General features: G+C 37.9%; 1 protein-coding gene across 1 annotated transcript in view; it reads left to right on the forward strand.

The window, feature by feature from the left end:
* The window catches only part of LOC149310550 (leucine-rich PPR motif-containing protein, mitochondrial-like), a 139,445-nt gene that overhangs the window by 111,317 nt on the left and 14,441 nt on the right, over positions 1–13,687 (forward strand). Inside the window, exons 31-34 of the mRNA XM_089529170.1 lie at positions 1,241–1,329; positions 10,794–10,998; positions 12,593–12,732; positions 13,263–13,378. Of these exons, the coding sequence (XP_089385296.1) occupies positions 1,241–1,329; positions 10,794–10,998; positions 12,593–12,732; positions 13,263–13,378 (550 nt within the window). The remainder of the gene's footprint in view (positions 1–1,240; positions 1,330–10,793; positions 10,999–12,592; positions 12,733–13,262; positions 13,379–13,687) is intronic.

Below are 13,687 nucleotides of genomic sequence, written 5' to 3' on the forward strand. Positions count from 1 at the left end.
ATTTACAGTCTCATGCATGAATTGTTGACTTAAGCGCTTTGACAGATGGGACAAAGGGGAAAAAAGCGGAACTGAGCAATGGGTGCTTAGGCAGGGATTAAGGGGATTGGTTGAGAGAGTAAGAAAATCCTGAGTCCACTGACTCCATTTGCAGGCCCCAGAGGCTGAAAGTGACTGAGAGGATAGTCATATTGTGAACTGAATGAAGGATTTTCTTGGGATTGATGAGAATAATTTAGCAATGACCCTGCTTACCTCCCAATCCGCTCAACTCATAAGTTCAAGTAGGTAGGCTGCTCAGTTGTTTGCCACAAGATGATCACTGTGGTTTATCTTGATTGTTGATATGGCAAATGGCAGTTCTATGCCAGATCTGGTCAGAGGAAATGATCTAACCTAGAAAATGAACCTTGTAACATTACCCAGAGATATTAAGAGAGAAATGTCTACATTTCATTACGGATATTCTAGGCATTTAAGGGCAAAAACAGAAAAAGATGTTTTGGTTTAATCTGCTCAGAGTGTATGTTTCTTGAAAGGCTTTAACCAATATTATTAAATCCAAGTTCTTGTTGCTGCTACATACCTGTGAAAGGTTTTGTGTGGGGGTTTTTTCTCTTTGTAAGGGATACAAAACGGATGAATGATGAAATTTAGTTTTACGGCAGCAGTGGCAATACGTTGAGGCTTTTTTTTTTTTATTTAAAAAAACCCTGTATGCATCTAGGTGACAGAAATTTGAAAATTAAATCAACCAAATGATACGTTGTTGGTTCATAATATCCCTTTAGTTTATATTTAAAATATACAGTGCTGAAAATAAATGTTTCATTTTTATTTCAGAAAGAATAGTTTTACATTTTATAATTATGGTGACTGTTTTAAAAAGAGGAAAAAAGTATCCTGCTTAGGATATAGCAGAACAATGCCGGGCATGCAGTTATTTTAGTCATCTAATATGTCAGCATTCAAGAATCTGAACCGATTGTTTAAAAAAAATCTTGTACTTTGTTTCTTTTGTTGCTCATTTCCAACTTTGTCATCTGTCAGAATGCACAAAAAAATTATCCTTCTATAACCATTGACAGGATAACACAAAAGCTGTCTCCAGGTCGATATTTTGCAGCAATATTTTTAACATACGAACAGTAGTTTTTATAATTTCACCTTGGTGCTCAACCATTTATTATCGTATCAGAAGCATGTCAGTAATTCCTTTCTAAATGTCTGCTTCTTTTAGCGCTGAGACCCACATCAAGGGCTTCGTGCTGAACGATGCTGCCAGCAGCCTCCTCATCATAACGCAAGTTAGGCGGGATTATTTGAAAGGTATGTCACAATGCTTGACCTTTACGTCACATTAATGCCTCTGCAGATTTTTCTTGTAACGCCCTTCGAATACTTGGATAAAGGAGTCCATTTAGCAAATTACCTGCTTATCAAGCGCCTTTTGTGGTAGCTGAGAGACGTAAATTACTGTACATGCATTTATAATACAGCTTGAATATGAATGTACTTGTCATTTGACCACTTAGTCCAGTTTCCGTTCCATTTAACACAAGATGGGTTTTCTTAAGATGAATCACTGCTCTTCAGACATGCAAAATTTGTGCTCCAGAACAAGAGAAAGTACAGGCTTTCAAGTGCGTTAAAATTCACAGCACAAGTCATTTTGCTTTGGAAATTAACATACCTTAGAGCATCTGAAACAATTCCCAGCAGTTTCTCCCTGCATATTGTGTTGATAGTACAAGATATCAAGTGAGTTAAATTGAGTGTTAAATGTGCATGGTTGTGCACTAAATGATTATAATATTGATTTTAAAAAACCTTAATCTAATACTTTTTAATAGTTTGCAATACCAACAGTAATGAAACATTCGTTGTGCTTTTGTGCTTTTTTAAAGCTTACGTTACATGGCAACAGCAGTGTTGGCTGAGCAAAATAACTGCCTCAAAATACAGTGAACAGTTGTGTTTGTTAAACCATTTCCTCCCCCCCCCTTTTTTTTTTTTGCGTTATTTGACATTCTGAGGCTTTTTAAAGAATTGAACATATTGGTGACCCTTGTGAAAATTCACTCTGATGAGTGGGGTTTTTTTAAACAAAAATAATGAAAGTGGGATCTTGTTTTAGCAAAATGATGTATTCTAAGATGGACTATTTCCCAAACATTCAGCAACACTGAGTCTCTTGTCAGAAAGTGCATCACAGTGTAAACAATGAAATATTCCTAATGCCAGTTTCACTCACACACAGAGGCTGGTAATATCTATATAAAACACACAGTCAGATTCAGAACTGTACTATTGCTCTGTCTTCTGCTCAATTTGCTTCTTGTTGTTAAGTTGTCATTCTTCCTTCCAGATCTGCATTCACTCTAGGAGCTGGTTAACCTAATTCTCTACTGTAGAAATGGTATTTTCACACATAACTGAGAACTGTATGCAGATTTTGTACCTGTGTCCATATATTCTTCTTGAATTTAGATCGCCACAATTTCAACACATAGTTGTTGTTTGCTATCGAGTCAACTTTGCCATAGAGCGCCCCTATGAATAATACGTCTATTTGAGTTCTGCCTCTTAACTGCACACTAAAGTTAAGCAAAACCTATACCAGCAAAAATGTTGTTCTTTAAATAGTTTTCTGTCCAGAGACCTCCTTCTAAAGATGCCTCATGGTGAAAACCTCATGGTAAGACATACAAGGCAAGAGTCCCTTAAAAAGCCAGCACACCTTCAGGTCTCTTGATTATTACTGTATTCTTTGTTCCGTGTCTGACAATAAGTCAAGAATGTACAACTTCCTGCTTAAGAGCTACTGGGGCATGCTGGGGCATCTTTTTTTCTCTCATCCCTGTGTCTGTCTGGTTCTTCTCTGAATTCTGACTAATACATGTGTGTTGGTTTTCCTCCTCATCAGACATACACTCATTATATCATGGCTTGCCCTCTGCCAGTAGGACTCTTACATGTTAGGTACAAGGAACTGTTATAAAAAAAGTTGGGTCCATCTTCTGGGCCTTTCCTTCTTGGCTATGTTATTCTTCCTTTCTTTCGGATAGTCTTTCTTCTTAAACCGTCAAACTATTTTTGGATTCTTTAGGTAGACAAACCGGATTTTAAAACATGCAGTGATTAGCAAGAGTAAATAAATGCCTAAAATTAAGTAGCAAGTTCAGTCTCAAGTCCAGTCACTTGTAGTGTCTGGGTACAGATAATGAAGGACATTGTCTAATAGTACATTGTCACTCAAAATCATCTGCTGATAATCTCATTCATAAATAATTATATTTTGAAATAGTGTATTTATATATTTTATTCTAGCTTGATGCTTGAAACAAAATACTAAAGAGAACATGTATCCACAAGCAAGTTTACTTACGCATAGGTTCCCTGCTTCAAATCCAAAGAAGTGGGAATCTGGAACATTTACCTGTGAGCAAATCCTTCAGATTTATTCCCACAATATCTTTTGTCACTACGTTGATGGTTTTTGCAAATGCACACATGTACGCACACACACATAAAGCCAGGAAGATTAGAACGGTCTTGGAAGGGATGAGCTAGAGATTGAAATGAAATGCACAGCAACAATGACCTGGTTACACTGATATGCTCTTAATTTTTTTCTGTATCTGCCAAACTGTAATCAAAATGGTCAAAATATTGTTTATGTAACTGGTCCATGCCATTGTACCTATCTATATATGGCTGTGAAAAGTGAACAGTGAAGAAAAATGGCAAAAAGAAAGTCAACTCATTTGAAATGTGGTTCTGGAGAAGAGTTCAGTGGATACCATGACTGCTAAAAAGATCAATAAATGGGTCCTAGAGCAAATCAAGCCTGAACTCATCCCATAGGCCAAGATGACTAAATCTAGGCTATTGTACTTTGGATATATCATGAGAAGACATGACACACTATAAAAGACAATAATTCTTAGCAAACTAGAAGGCAGTTGGCAAAGGAAAAAAAAAACATTCCAAATGAATAGACTCAATTAGAAAATCCACAGCCCTGAGTCTGAAAGACCTGAGGTGGGCAGTAAGTTAACAATAAACAAAAAGCTGGGTTGTTTTTTTTTTTTAGAGTAGCTAGAATATTACTAATTTCAGACAATACAGGTGATAGCTTTAATAATGATAATAATAATAATAATTTATTTCTATTCTGCTTTTTTTCTCGCGAAATCAAAGCGGATTACAACAAAAGCATTGGATACAAAGTATACTCCCCACCAAATAAAACTTAACTGACATAATAATAATAATTAAGCAGAATAAGTATAGAAAATACAGTGAGCATAGTCAAAAATACAAAACATAACAATGCAAAAAACAAAAACAAAATACATTCCAAGAAAAAAAATCAGATATGAGAATTTACTCCTTTTTATTTGGATGTTGGCTAATGAAATATGAACTCACTGTCTTTTCAACGGAGTATTTTAAACGTTTTAATGCATAAGGTAAAAATGTTGTGTGTGTGGTTGTCGTAATTCATAACCCATTCAAAATTAGCAAGCAAATACAGCATTGCCATCTTCCTATGCATGTGTGTGTTTGCATATTCTTATTAAATATATAGCTTGTTTTCCATCATTTCTAATACATATTTCCATACTGTACTTTATAGGACCTGCCGGATGAGATCCGTCATATTACCACCTTGGAAGACTTTAAGAAAGCTATTCAGACAGATCTCTTCCTGCAGGCCTTTCCAGATTAGATTTGATCTATTGACTTGCCTCCCCCTTACCCTTGCTATTTTAGTGTCATGGAAGTTGTTATTGATATGATCGTTCCTGCCCTCCCCTTCAGAAAACAACTCATTTCTTGCCTGAATCTGCCCGAAAAAACTTTTTTACTGTATTTATGTTGGAATGTTTTGAATTCTCTTGTTGTTTAATAGCTTTTTAGGGGTTGATTAATGTTTTTATAATTGGGAAGAGGGATGGAGGTTTGGGGTTTTTAATTGTATTCCTTAAATTGTATGTTATTTTGTTACTATAATCCACTTTGCTTCCTTTGAGAAAAAGTGGAGTATAAATAAATACTATTATTATTATTATTATTATTATTATTATTATCATCATCATTATATTTATCAGTATCAGAGTTAGTATAATCAAGTGCCAAAATACCTTCCATTACTTTTTAAATAATAGAGTTATTGATCTGGGCTTTCAGTCAGGTCGTAGTTAAAAATGGGAAGAAGAATCTTTGTCTTCATTTTCAATAATGTAACAACAATGTCTAAAAACAAATGTAAAGAAAGTCAGCAAGAATGTTCATAGCTTTAAAATGACCAATACACAGTTCCTCAGCTATATACTGAAGAAATAGACTTTGAGTTGTTAACACATAACCAAACACTGTGTAGGAGTCTGCAGACTTGAAAAAACATCCATGCTGGATCAAAGGCCTGCCTAGTTCAGCATACTGTTTCCATTGCAGATAGCCAGATGTGTATAATAAACCTGTAGCCAGGACATGAATACAGTAGTCTTCTCCTATTGTCGTTTCCTAGCAATTTCTAAATCAGGAGTGTGTTTCCTGAGATCCTGGAAGTAATATATAACCATCCCTATTCCTGGTTATTGATACCCTTTTCCTCCATTAGTTTGTTTAACCCATTCAAGTTGGCAGCTAAAATTACATCTTGTAGTAGCAAATTTCATAGTTTAAATACGCATAGATTAAGACATGCTTCCTTCTTCTTTGTGATCTCTATGACTCACACAAATGGCATTCTAAGAGTTTTTATACTAGCCCTGCTCACCTCCAGCAGCCCTGTATCAAGCTGCTCACTGAAATCTGCCATTCCTTTTTGTCTGCCACTGCAGCTGCATCATCAGGAACAATGTTTGTGTATTCGAATTGAAAGACGTCTTCTGAGGATCAATCATGAGTGTTGGCTTTCTAGTCACTCTAGCCCACGGGGCTTTCTTGGTATTACTGGCTTCTTTTAAGAAATGTGGCAAATGTGGTGATACTGTTACCTCATGTATACTCTGTGTGGCATCACACAGCAAGTCAGACACAACAGAGAATGATGCCTTAAAGCTCTTCTGTACGAGCAGGCTTTGAAACCACAAATGTATGGGTGTCATCAGCAACCTTCAACTGCAAGGGACAAGGGAGGCATTTCACATCGATCCTTGGCTTCAAAGACAATATCGGATACGGAAAAGGGGACCTCAGTCCTGACGGATGTCAGCTCCTCTAAAGATGTCAGCTCCTCTAAAAGGAAGGCCATAAGTACTTTGGTGGAGACTATCTGTACCCCTGGTAAGAAAGCCAGAGACAGTACTGGAGACAAGTTTCCACAAAGTCCAATGAACCCTGACAAGTCTCTCAAGATGGAAATACAGACTGGCCTAAAGCACAAATGTAAGAAGAAAAGATTGAAGGAACACTCATCGCTCAAACTCTCTTCACATTCGGCTGAAACTACTGCTATAGCTGAGCCATCTACTCCCCTTCAGGGACTTGCTTCAGAGATAGGTTTTCATGAGGCAGTAGTGTCTCCCTTGCCAGCTTCTTTAATACAGTGTACTGTGGTGACAAAGACCATTTCCATATAGAACAGAAGGTCGGACAATCATCAGGAATCTTCTGTAGTTAGATTTACAGTTTCTCCTTCTCCGGTTCAGGTTTCCATTTGAGGAAACCTCTTCTGGCAATTCCATCTCCACATCAACACCAGCGTCAGTGCCATCCCGTGTCATTCTCTTATTCTGGTTCAGACACTGATTCTGCTTCTTCATATTGGTACTACCCAAGTAAATGACAATTCAATCCAACAATTCACTCTCATTGAGGATCCAGTTTTCCAGTGAGTCCAGTTGCAAACAACCACTCCTGCAACTTTGCCAATGTTTCTGTATGTCATGCAAGTCATCCAGAAGTCTTGGTCAACAGCATTGTCCATTCCATCCATTTCCAGCAAATTAGAGACTCTTCAAGGTTGATAATTCAGCCATTCCTGCTCTACGGCAGCCTCTGAAATTTAATTAATCTGTAATTCATTCATACTGCCCAATCCTGCTTCACACTGTCTGCACTTGCAGAAAAGGAGGGCAAGAAGCTTGATGCTATGGGGAGGAAATTGTACTCTTTGGCTACTCTCATCTTCAAGACCTCTAGCTGCTTGTCTTGAATGGGGTCCACAACCAACTCCTTTGAGAGAATATGACACCTCTACTAAACAAGCTTGGAGATGAGTGGCTTCTCTCATGCAGTTGGAGGCACATAAGCTGGCAGATCATCACTGTTTGATATATTGCTGACTGTGAGAGCAAGGTGAAGGCTGGGGCAGTAGCTCTCCATTACAATTTTTGTCTTCAAACATCAGGGCTTTATAACCAGGCCCATAGAAGATCTGTTTAGTGATGCAGGCCTATTCAGAGACTTGGGGCCTGAACAGACAGGCCGAAATAAAGCTGCTTCGGGTCTCTTTGGAGGTATGCTGTTTAAATGAAACATGCATCTTAAAAAGTTGGAAGCTGCGCCAATGCTGCGCTCCAGTCCTTAGGACTGGAGCATGGCTTTGGCATGGCTGCTGGCCTCTTAGGACGCATGCATCATTTAAACGGTATAGCTTCAAAGTTACCCGAAGCAGCTTTATTTTGGGCTGTCTGTTCAGGCCCTTACTTCAGTATGGAGCACATTCATAAGATGTGTGGTCCATTGTGAGGAAGTTTGGCTTCAATCTTCTTGTCCAATCCTTCTCTAGGATTTGGTATGGAGACCACAAATATGAACAGTACTTGAAAAGGTCATACTGGCCATCAAGATCCCAGTTTCAGTGCAGTTACCAACCGGCTGCATTGATTACTCCAAAGTTAACTGCATTAAGCCAGAGGTTCAAGTCTGGGAAGATGAAGAAGAAGCCTGGTGATGCCTCCTAGTGCTGACTTTGACTTACTGATGGAAGACACCACGGCAGCTGAGTTTTCAGACTCTGTGCCACTCTCCATCCTGAAAGACCTGAAGCCTTTATCCATTGGACCATCAGTGCCTCCATCCCCCAAGACCACTCTCTCCAGCCTGCATCTCCATCTTGGATCTTTTAACCACTATTCCACCAATTCTTTCTCCTCAGTTGTATGATCAGCTCCAAAATTTCCATCAAATGTGGGATCCCATCACCTCAGATTCATGGATGGTCAACACCATGAAGAAAGGCTATATCATCAAATTTGAGTCTTACTCTTCAACGGCCTCTTTCAACTTGTGAATCTTTCCACTTTACTACTCCAAGAAGTCGATACCCTTTTTCAAAAGGGAACAATCAAGCCTGTTTCCAACTCTGAGGTTTACTGGGAGGGGGTTATCCTGGTACATTATCATCACTAGAATGATGACAGTGTGAAGCCGATTCTGGTGCTTCTCTGAACTCTGCCTAATACATATGTGAATTGAGAGATTTGAACCTGTACATTTGGCCGCGGCGCTTTAGGGTGGGGTGGTAACTTTATAATTCATCCTTCCATTGATGCAAGAGGGCAATTGGTATGACATTTTGGGCCTAAAAGATGCCTACTCTCAAATTTTGATTTGACCTTGTCACAGACATTTCCTGTGTTTCACCTATACTGGTTTATACTGTATATTGGTTTCAGGTTCTGCCATTAGGCCTCAGCATAGCTCTTCAAATGTTTTTGATGAGTGTTGTGGTCGCTTTTCGCCAGCAGCAAGGTGTCATCCTATGCTCAAACATAGATGACTAAATTAGTTGTCGCCTCCTCCCAAAGCTTCTTGCTACTCTATGTGCAGATGATAATTGGCTCTTTTAGGCAGAGTGGGACTTTTTGTCAACAAGGAAAAGTCTAATCTTCAACTGACATGTTGAATTTGATTCATTGGGTGATTCTAGACTCCATGGTCCAGGCCACTTTTCTTCTTCTCAACTATTTCAACAATCTATACAAGTTGTTGCAGAGTTGCCTTTAGTACCGACGTCCCATGGCTGGACAAGTTAAGTCACTCTGGGCTATTTAGCATTGACTACATCAGTAACCCCAAACACCAGCCTCCAGATGCTTCCTTTCCAGGCTTGGTTCAACTTCAGGGACAACTTAGCATGGCAGCCATGACAAACCTGGGACTATGATGAGAGCTTGGCAGAGTAGCTTTTTTTGGATGGCAACTTTTAGAATCTGCCAATGACTAGTTGGCATGTGGGTTCTGGTAGTTTTTAGACAGAAAAGCAATTTGTACAAGCTCTGAACCTCGGATTGTGGCTTACTCTGTTGAAACAAGCAAGAATTACTAAATCAGTGCTTTAAAGCTTTTTTTTTAAAAAAAATATTTGAGCACAGTAAACCACAATCCCAGGTTCAGATTTCATGCCTAATTATCCTTACCTGGTTTGTTTACCAGCTGCACAATGGGGTTTTATGCACAAGCATGCAGTTTTTATAACGAAAAAAAATCCAGGGCTTATTATCTGAATATATCCACTTTTGTCATCCTGAGCCATTTCAAGCATTGCAGGGGATACTGTGAACATGACTTTGCTTCTTGGCTCTTGCATATCCATTTAATAATTTTTTGGAAGATCTACATATTTCTAGGTAATAATCAGTCTTGCCTGTAAAGTAGTCATGCTAACCATGTTTTTACATATCGCTACTCCTTTGCTGGGATTCATGCAATACATCTGTACAAAGCTGTGTACAGTTTTGGTCACTATAGTGTAGAATAGAAAGGTTACAATGTTTAGGAATCATTAGCTTAGGAAAAAGTCAATAGAGGGTTTGACAGAGGTATATAAAATCATGCTTAGCATGGAGGAGTAGACTGAGAGAAGGACGAATTGCAGTTGATTGATTATTATTGTTGACTCTATACATGATTTTTCAATAAAGTTTGATTGTTTGCACCAACACTTCCCCCTCCTACTTTTTTGTAGCATGCTAGTCTCACATTTGTGTGTCACAGAAACCACAAAGAAAAAGTACAGGTTTCATACCTGTAACTGTAGTTCTTCAAGTGGTAATCTGTGAACTCACACAAGTGGATTATCCTGCATTTGTGCAATGCCTATAGTGTTCTAAAGAGTTTGGACAGTAGACCCACTCACTTCCACCAGCCCTATTTAAGGGGCTTCCTGCTGAAACCTATCAGCGCAGCGATCCATATGAACCAACGAGACACGGTGAGGTTAGAACGGGCAGGCTTGTGTAAATTCACAGATGACCACTTGAAAACATACAGTCACAGATATGCAACCTACACCTTTTCTTTGTAATCTCTGTGACAGACATATGGGAGACTAGCAAGTTACAAGAAGCAGGAGGCAGAAATGGCAGTGCAGACGATCAAACTTTACTGAAAAAAGATGTATACAGTCAACATTCATCATCGATTGACCATGGAAATAGAAAGCCAGCAAACCTCTTCCACTTGTAGAATGGTTAAAGGCTGAGAAATAGCCTTGATAACCTCCCTCATCGAAACCACTACAGCATTGAGGGTAGGATCTTCCACACCAACAAGTGGAGAATCTTGAGATCAGAGTGTCTGACTCAGTTGTCATACCCATCCTTGGTCAGAAACAAAAGTGGTCTTGTGACACTGAGAGAAATGTAAAGCAAATGTATGTGTGTTTTTAACCACGTCACACAAAAGAGCTACAACAAGTTAAAGGAAAAGTGTTCGGGAGATTTTCCTATTATCAGTTAAATTCATCAGATAAATATCATACAAGTCAAGGTCTAAGATTCTGTTTCTGAATAAAAGAGGTGTTCTTACTCAATTTTCTATGTTCTCCTGAATAGATGCAATGTTTACCCTGAAGACGCTTCTTGAAAGTGACAAGGTACCCTCTCCACTGGCGGTTACTCGGCTTGTTCAAGCCTTGGCTAAGAAGGGAGATCTAGAGAGCATATGCACAGTTGAGAAGATGATGGAAAATCTCCGCAACGCTATTAAATTGTCGCATATGCTTTTCATCAATAACACAGTGTTGGCTCACATCAAGAAGTAAGCAGTCTGTGGTGGATATTGCTTCTATTGTATGAGCAAGGGGAAAGGGAATATAGTGACCTTATTTGCCTTGCATAACAATAACCTTTTTCTCTATAATAGTTAAATGGATGCTAGAATTGGTTGCTGTTGAGATTTTTTATCCTGGAAACAATGGAGACAGGAGTCCATTTAATGAAATGCAGAAGCTGGCAGGTTATTACTGGATAAGTGAACTTTGAGTAGGCTAATGATGTCAAACATACACGCTTATCAGATTCTGCCTACCTAAGTGGAGCCTTAGCTTGGGCTGATATCTGTTGTCTTTTCTTAGTGCTTTAATTTAATGCATAGTTTTTCGGGGTTATAAATGTACTGTTCAACATGCAAAATCTTATTTTGAAAGACATGTGCATACTATGCATAAAATTTACAAATACTTTTTCCATTTATTTGATTTCTTTCTTTAGTGGTCCATGTTATTTCTGGGTTTATTAAATGGCTTGATAGTACTTCATTTTACTTTTGATTTTGGGGTATGTATCAATTCATATAGTCCTTTTGAAATTCTTTGCCTCTGCCTCCCTTGATAATGTGCTTAATACGATTTAACATACCTCTCAAAAATACCTCTGTGAATAATAATCCTTAGGAGATCTGAGCCATTCCTTGGTTTTAATTTTGTACTGTCTTACAATTTTTTCCCTGCTTCAGTAGATCTGTAGACTTTATGGGGCATTGCATGTGTCTCTGCCTTAGGGACATAGGCTGAGTGAGAATACCTTTGCTGAATAGCTGTGAGATAATTTAAAATGATAAAAATGATCAGGGTAAAAAGAATGAAGAACTACCTGAGCAGGTCAGTTTTCAAATCCATGCTGTCTGTTTTCAGACACTAAAAAGAAATCTTGATCTAGGATCTGTGCTTGAGAGCATCTCAAGCACAGATCCTAGATCAAGATGGATCTTCTTTAAAATCTTGCAAAGAGGCTCTGGATCATTTTTATGTCAAAAAAGTACAGGAAAGTGCATTTCTACAGCGTTTCCCCTCACAGTGTTGCTGTCACATGCCACATTGCTCTCTGACAAGAAAGTATGTAGACAATGCTGCTAAACATATCACATTTAATATCACTGTGTTTGTATCTAGAAAGACAGCTATGAAAAATTCAGGAAAATATTTAATTTAATATTATTAAAATACTCTTTGGTTTCTTTTGCATTAATTATTCAGGTGTTATCCCTGGATGTTTTGTTTTTACCCTTTTACGATTTCAGAAGTAATTCACTAGCAGACATCTTTGTTCCACTCCAAAAAAATAAAAGAAAACCTCCATTTATGTCAAAGTTATTCAGCCATAGAAAAGGTCAGAGTTCATCCCTGAAAGAAACTGACTTAGCACCAACTTTATGCACTCAGCCATACATTTGTTTCACTTTGTGTTGTGACAGATATCTGCATGAATGGAGTCATAGGTACTTTTAACGTTACTATTCTGTGTAATATTAATGTAGTAATAAAATTAAACATTCATGCACCTGTTTTATTGGTCTTAGCAACCCTAACATTAGGAACTAAACTGGTACAACATTTTTTCCATTTCTTTCCCAGTAATAACCTTGATGGTGCTGTAGAATACATAGAGCCCATGTTTACCTCTGGAGCACTACAGTCTGATTCCTCACGTACAAGCATCTCCTTTGTGTTTAGAAAGTTGATTGAAGATAAATTGGAACCAGCTTTGGAAAAATGTGAGTTCGTCTAGCAAATATGTTCACAGAAATCACTGATAGAAACTTCCGTTAGTCTGCCTGCCCTCAGATACCTGCTTTTAGCTAGTTGTAACCTTCTCACTTTTAGAGGAAAGGGGAGAATACCAGCTTCTGTAAATCTTCCGACAGAAGATCAGTCAAGTACCGTAGCTTTTTCAAGCCTGCGGTTGGCTTTATGCGAATCTGCTCTTCATTTAAATAGATACTTAACCTTAGTTTTAAATCTTTAGCTAAGACTGATTCATGTATTTTTACACTGTCTTTTGAAGTTGTATAAAATAAAAATTAGATCACAACATCCTGATCTTTAATGCCCAATTTTTTTTAAAAAAAGGAGGGAGCCTTGTGCATATATCTTGATAGGACATTCCATAAGGGTGGTTCTACTACAGAAAAGCCCTGTTTTTTGTGTTTGCTAAATTAGTAAATCTTACTGGTAGACACAAATAAGTCTTAGTGAAATATATATTTTAAAGGCCAATGATTAATTACATCTATTTTCTTTTCAGTGAGTGCCATGGCTGAACGATTGGCTAATCAGTTTGGAATATACAGACCTGTCACAGACCTTTTTCTTCAGTATATAGATGCAGGAAGAATGGAAGATGCCAGACTTCTTCTAGAGGTAATACTATACCAGAAAAAAAAGTTTAGCAGTGGTCTTGAACATAAATCCAAAAATTACTAAATGTAGGTAGCGTGTTTTGTGTGTATTTGCTTATGAGTTTGTATTAAAGAAGTGTTATTATAAAATGTATTTAACTAACATTTCCTTGCCTGACTACAAATTTCGAATGTTATTGTTTTTATGAGTGTATGGCTTTGTTCTAGATTGTTTTTTGAGAGTTGGGTGTGAAGCAGTAGGGTTTTTTTTTTGGCTCATTTGAAATCTGGAACAAAGACTAATCTGTACTTTAGATGTACTAAGCAGTGT

The sequence above is a fragment of the Sceloporus occidentalis genome, unplaced genomic scaffold (assembly GCF_023333645.1).
Source record: "Sceloporus occidentalis isolate IW3139 unplaced genomic scaffold, rSceOcc1.0.p SCAF_6, whole genome shotgun sequence".
NCBI classification, from domain to species: domain Eukaryota; kingdom Metazoa; phylum Chordata; class Lepidosauria; order Squamata; family Phrynosomatidae; genus Sceloporus; species Sceloporus occidentalis.